Genomic DNA, 14317 nt, shown 5'->3' on the forward strand with positions numbered 1-14317 from the left:
TTTAAAATTATAAGTTTGATATACTAATTATATTAATTATATGTTAAATGTATTTTTTTCTTTAAACTTAGATAGTGTAATAATTAAAATATTTTTATAATTTTTCATTCAAATATTTATAATTTAATATTAAAGTTTTACTTGTTAAAAATATATATATTAGTAGGAAAATATAGTAAAATATGCATTCAAGTAATCTTATATTCCTTAAACCGAAAATTATAATCTTATATTCATGTTAAGTAAACCAAACAAGGCAATATAGTAATATTACATTTAGTTGATATTATTCTCGAAAGGTAATCTTACATTCCGTGAACTAAATTACTTCTATTGCTATGTAACAAATGTTTAGCTTGACCCATTGATTGGATATTGGAGTTATTAAAGTGGGTCTAAAGATTTAAAATTTTGGGTAAATTGTCCCAAATACCACTGATTTTTAGGTGATGTATTACCACTAAACTTTTAATTTCTTCAATTATATAAATTGAACTTTGATTTTAACTTTAATTATATCACTATGCCAAAGGTGAGATAATATGAACAAATCGATATCATGTTGGTGTGACTATTAATACCTAAAATGATATCGTTCTAGGCACTAAACTTTAAGGGTGTATTAATTTTACCATCAAACTTTTAAACATATCCATTTCGGACATTGCATATTTCCGTTCGTCGTTGGCAACCGATCACCGCCTGTCACTGGTTATCTTTCGCGAAAAGATTGATACTAAAACGTTCACATTTCATTTTTTTCTCATATGATTTGTTTTCCACGAAACCCACTTAAAATTGACGAAAGATCATTTAAAAGTTCAACATACAATACTTTGATATCTTCCAGTAACTATCTGGTAAGGCTAACTTTGAGGTATGTTGTTCACCTTCTCGAAATAATGCTTCTTAGTGTTCGAATTTTTGGACAAACGCCTCCAAATCCCTAAAACCTAAGAAAGTCCTTAAAATCCTAAAAATTACATTTTTCTTTTCTTTTCTTTTCGTTTATTTTCTTCGATTTTGAGTGAATTTCGTGAAAACTAATCTTATAAGAAGCAAGATGAGTGAAATGTGAATATTCTGGTATCGATATTGTTGTGAAAGACGATTGGTGACAAGTAATGATTGACTATCGGTGACAAGCGATGATTGACTATCGGTGACAGGCAATGAGTATTGATTAATTGTTAGCAATAGTCGAGAAAGCGCGAACCATGCAATGTCAAAAGTGGACATGTTTAAAAGTTTTATGGCAAAAATGATACAACTTAAAGTTTAATGCATAAAATAACATCATTTTATTTATCAATAGTTGTTGTTAAAACGGTGTTGTTTTATCAACATCATCATAATGACAAAAATAACTGCCCACGTGACATACTTGAAGTTAAAACTAAAATTTAATACTATAATTATAGAAATTGAAAGTTCATTAATATAAACAATATACTACCTAAATTTTAGTGGTATCTAGTGTAGTTCACCCTAAATGTTTATTAGTGCATGTTTTACCTTTTTATACCCGTAGGGGGGTGTGATGTATTATCATTTTAGATACCTAATGACTTGGTAGTGAATACTCAAAATGTATAGAATATGGTTTTAAAAAGAGTTGACAGAATACTTTAATTTTCTTTTAATATTTTATATTCCAGAATGAAAGTTGACAGCGATGGAAGGTCGAAACGAATTATTTATAAAAATATTCGGGCAAACCAAACTTGAACAGCCAAACTGAATTTTGACCCAAAACTAAGGCTTCATTAGTTGACAAAGTAATTAAGAATAAGGGACCGAAGTATTAAGCTCCGATCAAGTGTATTTTCATTATTTTAAAAAAAATTATTAAATTTAATTTAATGTATTAATAGAGAAAAATAAAAAAAATTACATATTAATTATTTTTTTTAAAAAAAAAATTTACACTGTCATTCTTAAATTTTTAAATTCGTGAATGCTAATAACCTAAAATAATTAACACGTTTGAAAAGAAACCTATGGGTCGAAGCCGAGGAAGCAAAATATCTTATTTTCCGGTCTTTGTTTTTATTTACTTACAAACGGAAATATCGTGAGTTTATTATATAGTAAGGAACTTCATTATTTATTATTTAATTAGAACCACCATATATTCTTTCGTGATAAACATGGATTCAAATATAATTAAATTAATATCACTTCAATTTATGATAATAATAATAATAATAATAATAATAATCAAACTTGAGTGAAAGAGGAATCTACTACTTTCTAATTCATGTGGAAAATATTTAAAAATATTACAACTTACATATTTATAAATTCATGAACGGACTCAAGATTTTATGTTAAGAGACGAACTAAAATTTTAAGAGACGAAAACATATTTTCAATTAAAAATACATATAAAAAATTTAAAATATATGATAATTTTAAATTTTTAGATAATATACCTATATCTCAAACATATTATTCTCACAAGTCAAAACTCAAAATCATTCATTTGGATTTAAAAAAATGTAAAACAAACATTAATTTTATTGTTAAAATAATAATAAATGGATTTAATTTTTACAAAAAATCAACATGTAATGCAAATGCGAATGATTATTATTATTTTTTTAAAAAAATAACAAGATATCATATTAAAATGATACGTGTACCAGCTATGATAATTTATAACACCCAACTCTAACACACCGGCTGGTAAGTTCCTACTTGCCAACGTAGACAAATGATTTGATATTTCGAACAGAATTTGTTTACAGATCCTAAGCGACACCGTTGGTATTATAGAAACATAAGCGGTTGCCGGCTGCGGTAGTTTTTGTTCAGTTCATCAGACAAAAATCGGCCACAGAGCATAAAGACGGTGAGTTCCCACCTTCCGATGTAACATTTGTCACCCCACTTTGTCGTTAACTGTAACAATCAATTCCTCGGAAACCGACTGCTGTTTTCTGACATTCACTTGTCTGTCGCCGCGAAATTTCCCCCCGGCTTTGATCCTCTTGTCTTTATTGACTTTGGGATTCTTAAAACTGATTTCCCTTTTGTACTTAACACCCAAGCTTCCTATTCATCTCCGTATCCGAAGAACTCAATTATCTGTGAAAATTCCAGATTTTCCCTCACTTGTTATTGGAATAACAACCCTTTTCTTGTTCCTCATAATTTGCTTTATATCTTCCTTTTGAAGTTCTTCAGTTTTGGAATTTGAACTTATTTGAACTTGAAATTCCTTTTTGGTATTGTATTTCTTATGGGTTTTTCCCCCAGGACTAATTCGTTTACTAGTGGAGCTGAAATTCTCTGGAGATTTTGAGCTGTTTAACTTGTGATGGTTTCCTGTGCAATTTCTTCATGGACCTTAACGGGTCTTGTAAGATCTTTTCTTGATCTTACTCTAGCTTATTTCCTTCTATGTGGATCAACCTTGGGTTATTTTGCTTGGAAATTCTGTGATGTTTTTGGTATTCACTTACCCTGTCTTTGTTCTGGGTTTTTTGGGTACCAAAATAGCAGCCTCTGCTGGCATAACCTGCTTATTCAATGGCCAAGAAGAAAGATATGCTCTGTTCAAAATCTGGCTTTGAATAGGTTCCCTTTCGACTCGGTTTCCTTCAACGACCGAACCTTGAATTCGAACGATGTTAAATTCGGTAACGGGGTCATTGAATTGGAAGGTGAAGTATGTTCTACTTCACTTTCAGCTGTAAGATTGCAAACTCTGGTGGACAAAGATAGTGTATATGATGCCAAGGGAAAACGAACCTTGAATCAGAAGCAGAAATTGGGAGCTCGGAGGCGGCGGAGGACTGCTTTCGGTAATGGAAAGCCTTCTCCAATATTATTGTCCGATAATTTCCCATCATCTATTTCAGGTGTTTCATCTTCTTTGTATATTAGTGGCGGTGAAACAAGAAGTGTAATTAAGAATAATTTCTGTCCAGTTGCTGAAATTGAAGATAGTTTACCTGGTATGTTAAATGTATCTCCTGTAAAATCTTTATACTGTAATATATATATATATATATACATTCCATATTGGTATTTTTAGCTTCGACCATTTGACTGGTGAAGTTTCATTGCTTTTTCAAGATCTGATATATTTTATTAGCATTACATGTGTGTTGACATATGAGAACATGCTATTTCAGATGATAAAAATACTCAAACTGGCACGGATATAGGTGATACAACCCGGCATGGTTTTGGACTGAGCAGTGGAAAGGAAAAAGGATCGAATTTTACGAAAAAATCGACATGTATCGACTCTAATGAGAAACCAGGGTTTAATGGAGGTGAAGCGAATCGGATCAGAATGTTGGAACAAGCTCTTGAAGAAGAGAAGGATAAACTTGCTGCTATATACCTGGAGTTGGAGAAAGAAAAGGCTGCTGCCGCTTCGGCCGCTGATGCAACCATGGCAATGATTTTGCGGCTACAAGAGGATAAGGCTTCTATACAAATGGAAGCAAGGCAATATAAAAGGATGATGGAAGAAAAAAATGCTTATGATGATGAAGAGATGAACATTCTAAACGAGATACTTGTTAGGATGGAGAAGGAGAATCACCTATTGGAGAGAGAACTAGAAGCTTACAGGCTAGGAGACAAGCCAGAGGAATGTGAATTTAGTTATACTTTGGGTAAAGAGGCACAACAGCCTTCGATTCAACTTGGACGAGGTGAAGATTCACTGGTGATGGTGAAACAGGCGGGGAATAGTGGATCGAGTGACGAGAAGGAAGTGGGAACAGTGGATCATGATGACATAGCCTGCCAAGAAATTGCAACCAAAATGGTCCAAGGCATCGAGAAAACTTCTTCAGCTGCAGAAGAGGAGCTCAAGAAGAATGCGGATTTTGGCAAGCCACTAGACTGTAACCTACATCTACAACATCCCACGTCTGACGTGGAGCCGGCTATCTATGATGTCCATGTTGTTGATGATAAATTAGACATTTCGGAGGAGAACTCAAAAGAAAGTAAAATGCCATCTGATTCTGCTTTAGATCACAAAACCTCGCTATATAAATTTCGCAGGACTTTCTCTGGGGTCAGTAATGAAATGTTGGCCATTGGTGCTGAAATCGAAGGCCTTAGAGAAAGGTTACAGATTGTGCGAGGAGAAAAAGTGAAGCTTACTTTCTCATCAGATCAGAGGAAAATGGTCGATACCCATTTGAAACAAATCGAGGAGCTGATGAACCAGCTTCGGGAATTTCAGCAACTGAAGGAGCCTGTTCGACAGGCTTCTTTACCTCCTTTGCCTTCATCTTCCAAGGTATGCCCTTCTCAATTTGACCGTCCTTAATTATATAAACCCAGGACCATCTCTTGCATGCTTGTTGGTTATATCTTATGTCATGCTGTTATTTCGGTTACCTATAAGGATTATTTGTATTGCTGCAACATCTTTATAATTGCAGAACGCCATGTCTGCATGAAAAATGGACAACCGTAATGAATGTCAACTGTGTTCACTTAACCTGTAAAGCAAGCAAAACTGATCATGATTTTCAGATAGTAACAAATGATAGCTGCTAGTTAAGGTGCCTTTTTGGTAGTATGTACGTGTCGTTTTAGGCTTTTTGCTTATACCATTAATGCTTAATTGCAGGGTCCTCCTCCATGCCATAGAAAACTTCTTTTACAAGTAATTTAACAATCTATGAGTCAAAATGGCTCGAAAATCAAATAACTCACACACCTCTTTAGGATAATGTTAGGGCTGTTTTTCCATTTAAAAGGGTCGGTATCAAAGCGGTTGGAATGTTGAATAGAAGGGGACCATATAATCACCCTCTGAAATTAATGCACAGCTCAAAGTAAGCATATAAACTACGATTGATAATTCCTCTACTTTCAGGTCGTTTCTAACAGGAGACGGTGCCGGAGCGTATCCGATGAAATCGAAGATGGTGCCTAAAGCCACCCCATGTATGGTAGCCTGTCGAATCCGGGAAGAAAACCGCCGCCTCCTTGCTGGTTTGTGTCAAGTGTCTTTTTCAGACAATTTGTTTATTGAAACTGTAAAGTCCATAAAGAAGGTAGTTGATGTTTGTTGGTTGCTGAGAAATTGTACGCAAAACTGTGTTAATATATTACTAGTTTTTTTCAATTAAAAAGAGTGAAAGCTTCAATCAAAGAGATTGCCCCCTCCAATAAATGAATGATGGATTTGTGAATGATCATTACAATTTTTGGGGTTCGGGTCCATTAAAATTTTAAAACAGAAACTAATCCCGCCCACCATCACCGTCGGAGACGGCCGCTCCCCTTAACCCCTGCCGTCCCCACTTCTAATCCCTCTCTCGAGAACACTTCTCTGAGTTTTGAACCCCAAACGCCCAACCAATGTCTCATTCAACGGCGGCGGCCGACACGAACGCCGCTAAAAAACCCCAACCCCTTCCTAGGACTCACCAGGAAACCCCCAACCTAATCCAAGCCTACCAAGAGAAATGGTATTCTCTCAAGGCCGACCAATGGGAGGAAGTAGCCTTAACCGTCGCCTCTCGTTGCAGCCTCTTCGACCACCCCGCCTCCAAGACCACCGTCCGGTGCCGTTACAAGATGGAGAAACTCCGCCGCTGTACCGCTCCGAACGCCAGGGACTCTCTTCGAGCTCCCCTTGGCCTTACTACGACGCCATGGAAGCGCTGGAGCACGGGACTTTGCCTTTCTCGACTCGACCATTGCCTTCTATTGTTCCAACCAGAGAGAGAGAGAGACATTTATCCCGATCATAGGCATGAAGCTGGAAATAACTACTGTAACGATGAAGAAGAAGAGGAGGGGGACGACGATGAGGAGGAAAATTACCAGTTCAATAAAAGCCGCAGTATCAATTACATTCTACGTCGACCAAGTGTTGTGAACCGGTTCTTGGGGCGGTTAAGCGGTGGGAAGAAGAGGGTCAGACCGGAAGAGGGGGGATGGTGACGTGGGGGTTGTGGGAATGGAGGAAGAAGACAAGAGAGTGGGCTTAGCAGTGGAAATAAGGAGATTTGCAGATAGGTTTGAGAGGATGGAAAGGCAAAAGATGGAAACAATGCATGAAACTGAGAGATTCAGAATGGAAATGGGGAACCAAAGGATTGAGAAGATACTGCATTCACAGGGGAGAATTGTGGATGCCATATCAGCCGGTTTCGGGTTAAACAAGGTTGAAGATGATTTGGATTCCTCCAAAGGTTGAAAACTGTCTGCAATTCCTTGTTCTATGCAGGTTCGGGGTTCGTACAGAATCTTTAATTAGATGGAACTAACAAAATTTAACTGCAAATGTTGAGATTTGCATTATCATGGATCATGGATCCAGTTTTGAAACTGTTCTTGTCTAGCAATTTTACCAGTGTTTGATCTTGATATATACTTGCCATATGTGCTAATTCTTGCTCTAATTTAATGGCACCTTGTTGCCACTGCTATAATGCCTTGTCTATATGCTGATTGTAGTCCAGAACCGAAGCCAAGAATGCAAGTAAAAAACGGATGCAATTGATAGCCAACATTATGCTTCAGTGAAGAATGTCTAGTATAATTGAGCCGATTGGATCTTAGTTTGATTGACATTGTTTCTATTGTAACATTCTGAAAGGACGTGGTCTCATATTTGTAAAATGAAATTTGGATAATTTAAGCATCGTATTAAAAAAAAATAGCAGTCGAATTCTGTTATTATCCAACAGTCGAAACCTGCTACAAGACAACAAAATCAATACACTTTGAACCCCCTCCCCAAACCACAGTCGAATAGCCTTCCTATACACTTTGGCTCGAACAATCCCTTTAATAATATCTACAACCTCACTCACACCCCAAACACCCTTAAACTACCTGTAGTTTCTTTCTTCCCAAACACAATAGATGTGAGCACTCCAAGCCATTCTCAAAATGTACGCCAGAAGCAATTTTCCCTTAAACCGAGCAACCGCCCGTCCAAGCTCCTCAGTCCTACAAATGTTACACACCCTCAAAACAACCTGCCAAACCTCCCTTGGGAAAACACTCAAAGAAAATATGATCCCGAGCATTCTACCACAACTCATCATAGTTCCTACAACCAACCTCCACATTCATTTCCATTCTGAGCAACCGATCAACAGTGGATAGCCTGTTTGGTACTGTCATCCAAGCAATGGTAGAGTGCTTAGGGACATTCATGGAAACCAAATCAACTTTTGCCACTCACCCTTGGCCCGTCTCACCCTACAATCACCTCGTTGTTATCCTACCCCCAATCAAAGTTGCCTGCAAACAAAGGCCTAACCTCCTCCCTCAACTTCATAATCTTCCTCAAGACCTAACAGAAATAAAGTTCACAAACAACCTGCCAGAAGTATACTCCCTTAAACACAGAAGCCCGGACCCAGGCCACCCATAAGGAACCTTTATTAGCAAGGATATTTTTCATCAACGAGAACACACAAGCTTTATTCCAGCGTATCAGGTCCTTAATCCCAACCCCTTCAAATTTGGGAACACAAATGCAATCCCACTTAACCATAGCCCCTTTGCAAGCACATCATCACCCTTCAAAAAAAACCAAGAACAAAGCTGCTCCACTCTCCTAATAACAGCAGAGGGCAACACTAACTTCCTACACCAGAAATTAGTAATGCTATGAAGAACTGCACCAATCAGCTGCAACCTGCCATCAAAACTAAGTCCAATTTTAGCTTTAGTCTTCTCCATCACAAGCACAATCTCTCTCTGCTAGCTTCCTAGGGACTAAGGGAACTTCAAGGTATCTAACAGGTAAAGATCCCTACTTAGACACAATAGCCTTATGAACCAGGGACATCTTAAACCCATTTGACAATCAACACTTAAATATTATGTAGTCTCTGGTGCTCAAACCTGGAACCTCTAAGAATAACAATTATTATTTTAACTATTGAGATAGTTTGGTTCGTGTGATATCATATCATATATTAAATAAGTTGATATAAGATTTTTAGATTTTTTTAATCATAAGTATATTGTTAGATTTTTTGTTAAAAACTTTAATACACAATTATATAAGCACGAACCAAGTGATATCGGTGATAAATGAATTATTGTTTTTCCTTGAGGTCTCAGGTTTAAGCACCAAGAATGTCAGAGGTACAAGCGTTAAATGCCAAACAATTAAAAATTATCTTTAAACATATACTACTTTGTACTTACATTATATTAATAAAAACAAATAAAATTTTCATATCATATTTGTATATTCAATCAATTAGTATATGGTTTTATGATTTTCCCTAATCTGTTCAAATTTTTGTTAAAAACAAAAAGTTATATAGTTTATTTATTTGTTTGATAGATTTTCTAAATTATTTAGAAAATTATAAATTTTTAATTAATTAAATTAAAAGATACTAAATATTAAAAAACCATAACGATTAGACATTATAACAACAACAACAATAATAATTACACATTTGGTCATCATTTTTGAATTCTTATCTATCAGACTATCCAACTATTTAAATACATTCAATCAAGCCACACATAAGTGATGACGTGATTGTTAGTAAAATTGATATAATTACAAATTTGGTCACTGTTACTTATATATATTCTTTCAATTTGGTCCTAATTTAAAAAAAATCAATTAAATTTAATCTTCGAATTAGATTAATACCACATGACACTAATACCAAATATCATCACATGTGCCATCACCTTATTAAAGGATTTAATTTATTTTAATTTAATAGATTTACTTTTCACCATTTAGAGGATGACACACGTCACCCTCCGGTGAAATTTTTTTAAGGTATTAAAATTAAGGGAGTGTGGGATTTGAACCTAGGACACATGGGAGCTAAAACTCCCTCATAACTATTTGGCTAAGCAAACTTTTATATCTAAAGTAGACCACATATGGTATATATTTTGTATACTAGTCTAAATTTAAATTCATAATATTTTATACTACATATAAACTTAAATTCACATAATATATTAAATTAAATTAACATCTTAACATTAAAAATATATATTTTATTTTTATCTTAAATTTTAAAATATTTTAATTTTTATCTTCACCTATTTTTACCCCTGTTTGTTCAGTTTCGATGCTGGATGCATGTCTTGCACACACTCCCATGTCCAGTGGTTGAGAGGGAGTTTTATCTCCCATGTGTTCTAGGTTCAAATCCCACGCTCTCCTACTTAATTTTTTTCCAAGTATCTAGTGTAAGGGGACATGATCTGATTTAAAGATTAAATTTATTTAAAATTTTAAAAATTAGGATCAATTGAGAGAATATATAAGTAACAATAACTAAATGTGTAATTATATAAATTTCACTAACTTCCACATCAATACTTTCGTTTAATGTTAACGGCATGCATTATGATTGAATGAATTTAAATAATTAGATGGTCTGATTGATAATAATTAAAAATGGTGTTCAAAATAAAAATTGTATATAATTGGGTGGTGTCTGATATTGTTTACCCAATCAGATGTGCTTGGTGAATGACACTACCATCTCACCCTCAGTCCTCGCCAACCCCCACAGACCACGTCAAAGTGTGATGGCTCAATATTGACCTTACCAACTAGCCAACCAAACCTACTCCTCTTTTGTTTCCCTTTGTTTTTTATTTAGTTTTTTTTTGGGGTCAACCTCACAGCACACGGAGCTTGTGGCTACTACCCAACCACAAGAGAAGAACAGTATATTTTGCCATATATTTTGGGTTTAGTTTGATCACCAAATCTGTGCTCTTCATCACCATCTTCTTCGTTTCTTCTTTAAAAAAGCAAAAATGGAGGGAGGAAATATGGGTGGAGAAGTAAAGGTCTACACTTTGGCCGAGGTTTCTCAACACAACCATGCTAAAGACTGTTGGCTTGTCATTGAGGGCAAGGTAAATGCTTCTTTTACTCGGTTCAAATTTCATTGATAACCCATGGTCTTGGATTTATTTAAGAATGGTTTCTTTCTTTCGCTTACATTTTTGCAAAAAAAAAAAAAAGATTTCTTTTTTCAATTTGATTCTCAAGTTGCAGGCTTTGGTTTTTGAGAGTTCTTGGATCTGGGTTAGATTGGTGTCCCCCCTCGCTCTCATTTGATTAATATGTGTTTTTTGTTTGTTTGAAAAATTGATTTGATTATGATCAGTGATCATAAGAAAATTCTGAATCCCAGTGGATTGATATCTCTTAGAGGCTGACGGCTTATATACTCTGCATATTTGACTTATCTCTAGAAGGCTATAGCCCTCAAAAGAATCCATCTTCAGTATGAAAACTGAAATTTTCTACCTTTTTTTCTTCTTCTTCTTCTTCTTCTTATTTGTGGATTATTAGTTAGATTCAAAACAATCATCTTCAGTTCCAAAAACAATCTTTTGCTTAGATCTCTTACTATCTTTGTTTTAATTTCACCCTTAGATGCACTATTTTTTTGATGAATTCTGCATGTTTATTTCCCTTCGGTTTGCGGAGCATACTTGTTGGTCCTTGGTGTAAGAACGTTTCCCTTCAGTTTGTTTAGTTATTAGCTTAATCCAGAATGGTGGTTTTGGTCATTAGTATGCCGCTTCACTGCCATTAGACTTAGTTTGCCCTTAAAATGCAATTTTGTTTTGTGAATCCTGCATCATGGACCTTGCACGGTGTATTTCTCTTGGTGATTGGTGATACCTTTCATCAAGAGGGATTGCCGGGTCGGTTTTTTTGTGTGTTTTCCATAATTTGCAGAGTACTTGTCGGTCACGGGCATGTACGAGTGTTTTCATTGTTGATCGGCCTTTTTGTTCCGTTTCTTCGAGAATTTAAAAGTTGGCTATGGTGTTTTAGTTGGCTGACATCTTTCTATTGATGATTAATTCGAAGAATATGAGAATTGTAGTAACAATGTTCGCACCTTGCAGTATCGTACTTGTTGGTAGATGTGCTTCGGATGAGAATGACATGAAAATTTTGTATACGCATTGAATGCTTTACATTTGCGTTTTGATCTCCTAAAAATTCATCATCTTATGTTTGAACAGGTATACAACGTGACCAAATTCTTGGAAGATCATCCCGGTGGCGATGATGTCTTGCTGTCTTCCACAGGTAAGACGGATATCCGCAATCTCTCGACTCGTTTTGTATAATCTGATGTTGTAGAAAAACGGACATGTCCTTGTTTGATGTATGGTTGGCAGGGAAGGATGCAACCGATGATTTCGAGGATGTTGGTCATAGTAGCAGTGCTCGAGCAATGATGGACGAGTTTTACGTGGGCAACATCGATACATCGACCATTCCCACCAAGAAAAAATACACTCCTCCCAAGCAACCTCACTATGACCAAGACAAGACCTCGGAATTCGTCATAAAGCTTCTCCAATTCCTCGTTCCCCTGCTGATCTTGGGGTTGGCCTTCGGCGTCCGCTTCTATACCAAAGCACCGGCTTCATCTTGAGACCCCGAAAGAGGATTCAAACGATATTCCCAATAAAATTTACGCTAGTTTAAATTTATTTGGAAGTTTTACATACCGTGGGATAATGATAAATGGTTGGATATTTTCATTCAAACATTTGTTTAAATGAATCCGACGATCGATTCATCCTGGATTGTGATATTCTGATAATTGCCTTTTCTCCTTGTGTTTGTCCAGTATCTCCCTTTTCTATGATCAACGTTCAAATGAATGTCCATTCATTCATGCATGCGGTTCTTCATTAAAACTCATCCAAGGCAAAATAGCTAATCATTTCATATTGCAAAATTGCAAAATAAATTACATACATATTCCATAACTCATACATCAAATTCCACTCAAGTCTTTTAATCATTCCAGAATTTTCATTGGACTGGAAGCAAAATATGCTTTTTTCATAACCATATCTAAGTGAACAATACGAATACGATCGTATTTCTGAACAGCTATACTTGAATGCTTCACTAGCCTCATATATTTCTGAACAGGTGCGGGCCACATCTGGATTCGTATAACGCTTTGGATGTTGGAACGGGCCCCGAATCAACTGCATGCGGCTACTACTGCCTTCCTAGCAGTCACCTTTGCCTCCTCCATTCCATTTCTAGTGCAATATCTGACAGTAGCAAATCCCGCGGTTCGAAAGCCATCACCTTTTACCTTCGACTCCGGAAAGTCAGCAAATCAGTCTTATTGCAAAGTCTTCTCCAATAGTAAGAGCATATTCAATTACACTAAGAGCTCCCCCGGTGGTAATGCCGTTGCTTCTGATCTCTGCTAGCAATGACATTCGAGGAAAGACTAGACCGGGTACAGGGAAAGCTACTCTTCACCGGAAATAGTAAGAGCCGCGAAAAGGCATTCTCTTGAAAGTTTTCAGTAATCGTCTGCGCGACTCACTAAAGGATTTTCACTTAGCCCAGCCGCTTATCCAACTGCAACCCTCACTCTAATAAAGAGCATTTTCCTCGTCAGAAGGTTTTTCCCTCAGTTCAAAATCTTTTCTAGTTTTAGTCTCATCAAGGAAGCTTTTCTTTACCGGGATTGGCTTGTGAAAAGGCTACTCTGGAAAGGCGGACTTGAAAGGCCGTCCATCCTCTCACCCGAACGCGCTTTGTACTCTCTCTACCATTGCACTCGTTGGGCGTATTCCCACCTTACAGCTAAAGCTGGGGAAGGAAGATGGAACTCTCACTCCCTCATCTTGTCCAAAAGAAAGTCGAATTTAGCCAAAGATTCTTCGCCCCAAGCGGTCTGAGCATTCGTGAGAGCCCCCACTTCTTGTACTTAGTTCCTTGTCCATTCGGAAACAGAGGGGTCCTTTTCATCTGATGTTCCCCCTTTGAGGTTTCAGGACCCTTGTCCAAGATTCAGAGCTATAGCCGCTGTAAGTTCCCGAAGCAGCTACTTTCGAAGTAACAGAAAAAAAAGCAACGACTGGAGTGGGAGAATCAGAGTCGAAAAGAAAATTCCTCACTTCTTTCTCTCATTCAAAACCGTGCATGAGACTTTCATCTCGCACGGCTCCTAAGTGATAAAAGTAAAGAACTTATCTTCTTCTTTTTTATTACCTTCCTACGTATATATAAGATCGAACCCATTCGATTTCTAAAACAGATTACTAATCCTTAACTTTTCGAGGAATCCTTCATCAGTGGTTGTGAACGACTGATTTTTCTCAATCTTTTCAACCTTGGTTCCGTAGGAGCAAGTCAGAAAGATTGAAAAATAGAACCATCTGATTTGATTCGTTCTCAATAGCCATGAGATGATCATCTTAGGGTGATCCTTTTGTCGATGGATGCTCCTATTACACTCGTAGTCTCTGAAGGATGAGAACCAACTATATAGCATCTACATCAAAAATTCAAGTATTGTATACGTCA

At 36.4% G+C, this 14317-nt stretch overlaps 2 protein-coding genes and 1 pseudogene across 2 annotated transcripts; all 3 read left to right on the forward strand.

Annotated features, from left to right (window-relative positions):
• The first annotated feature begins 2696 nt into the window (after positions 1-2696).
• Positions 2697-6107, forward strand: LOC120153279. The gene is made up of 3 exons (XM_039165264.1): positions 2697-3962; positions 4143-5272; positions 5858-6107. The coding sequence occupies exons 1-3, from the start codon at positions 3323-3325 to the stop codon at positions 5915-5917; spliced, it is 1830 nt and encodes a 609-aa protein (XP_039021195.1). The 5' UTR covers positions 2697-3322; the 3' UTR covers positions 5918-6107.
• A 75-nt stretch (positions 6108-6182) lies between these two features.
• LOC120153282 lies at positions 6183-7294 on the forward strand (annotated as a pseudogene).
• A 3302-nt stretch (positions 7295-10596) lies between these two features.
• Positions 10597-12660, forward strand: LOC120153283 (cytochrome b5-like). Its single transcript, XM_039165266.1, has 3 exons — positions 10597-10863; positions 11992-12058; positions 12151-12660. The coding sequence occupies exons 1-3, from the start codon at positions 10762-10764 to the stop codon at positions 12408-12410; spliced, it is 429 nt and encodes a 142-aa protein (XP_039021197.1). The 5' UTR covers positions 10597-10761; the 3' UTR covers positions 12411-12660.
• Positions 12661-14317: the final 1657 nt, after the last annotated feature.

This window comes from Hibiscus syriacus, unplaced genomic scaffold, assembly GCF_006381635.1.
Source record: "Hibiscus syriacus cultivar Baekdansim isolate YM2019G1 unplaced genomic scaffold, ASM638163v2 tig00111099_pilon, whole genome shotgun sequence".
Taxonomy (NCBI): domain Eukaryota; kingdom Viridiplantae; phylum Streptophyta; class Magnoliopsida; order Malvales; family Malvaceae; genus Hibiscus; species Hibiscus syriacus.

Coding starts and splice junctions, on each gene's coding strand:
- LOC120153279 (XM_039165264.1), top strand. CDS start 3,323: ATGGTTTCCTGTGCAATTTCTTCATGGACCTTAACGGGTCTTGTAAGA. Junction 3,963..4,142: donor AATTGAAGATAGTTTACCTG/GTATGTTAAATG, acceptor ATGCTATTTCAG/ATGATAAAAATACTCAAACT. Junction 5,273..5,857: donor CTTTGCCTTCATCTTCCAAG/GTATGCCCTTCT, acceptor CTCTACTTTCAG/GTCGTTTCTAACAGGAGACG.
- LOC120153283 (XM_039165266.1), top strand. CDS start 10,762: ATGGAGGGAGGAAATATGGGTGGAGAAGTAAAGGTCTACACTTTGGCC. Junction 10,864..11,991: donor GGCTTGTCATTGAGGGCAAG/GTAAATGCTTCT, acceptor ATGTTTGAACAG/GTATACAACGTGACCAAATT. Junction 12,059..12,150: donor TGTCTTGCTGTCTTCCACAG/GTAAGACGGATA, acceptor TATGGTTGGCAG/GGAAGGATGCAACCGATGAT.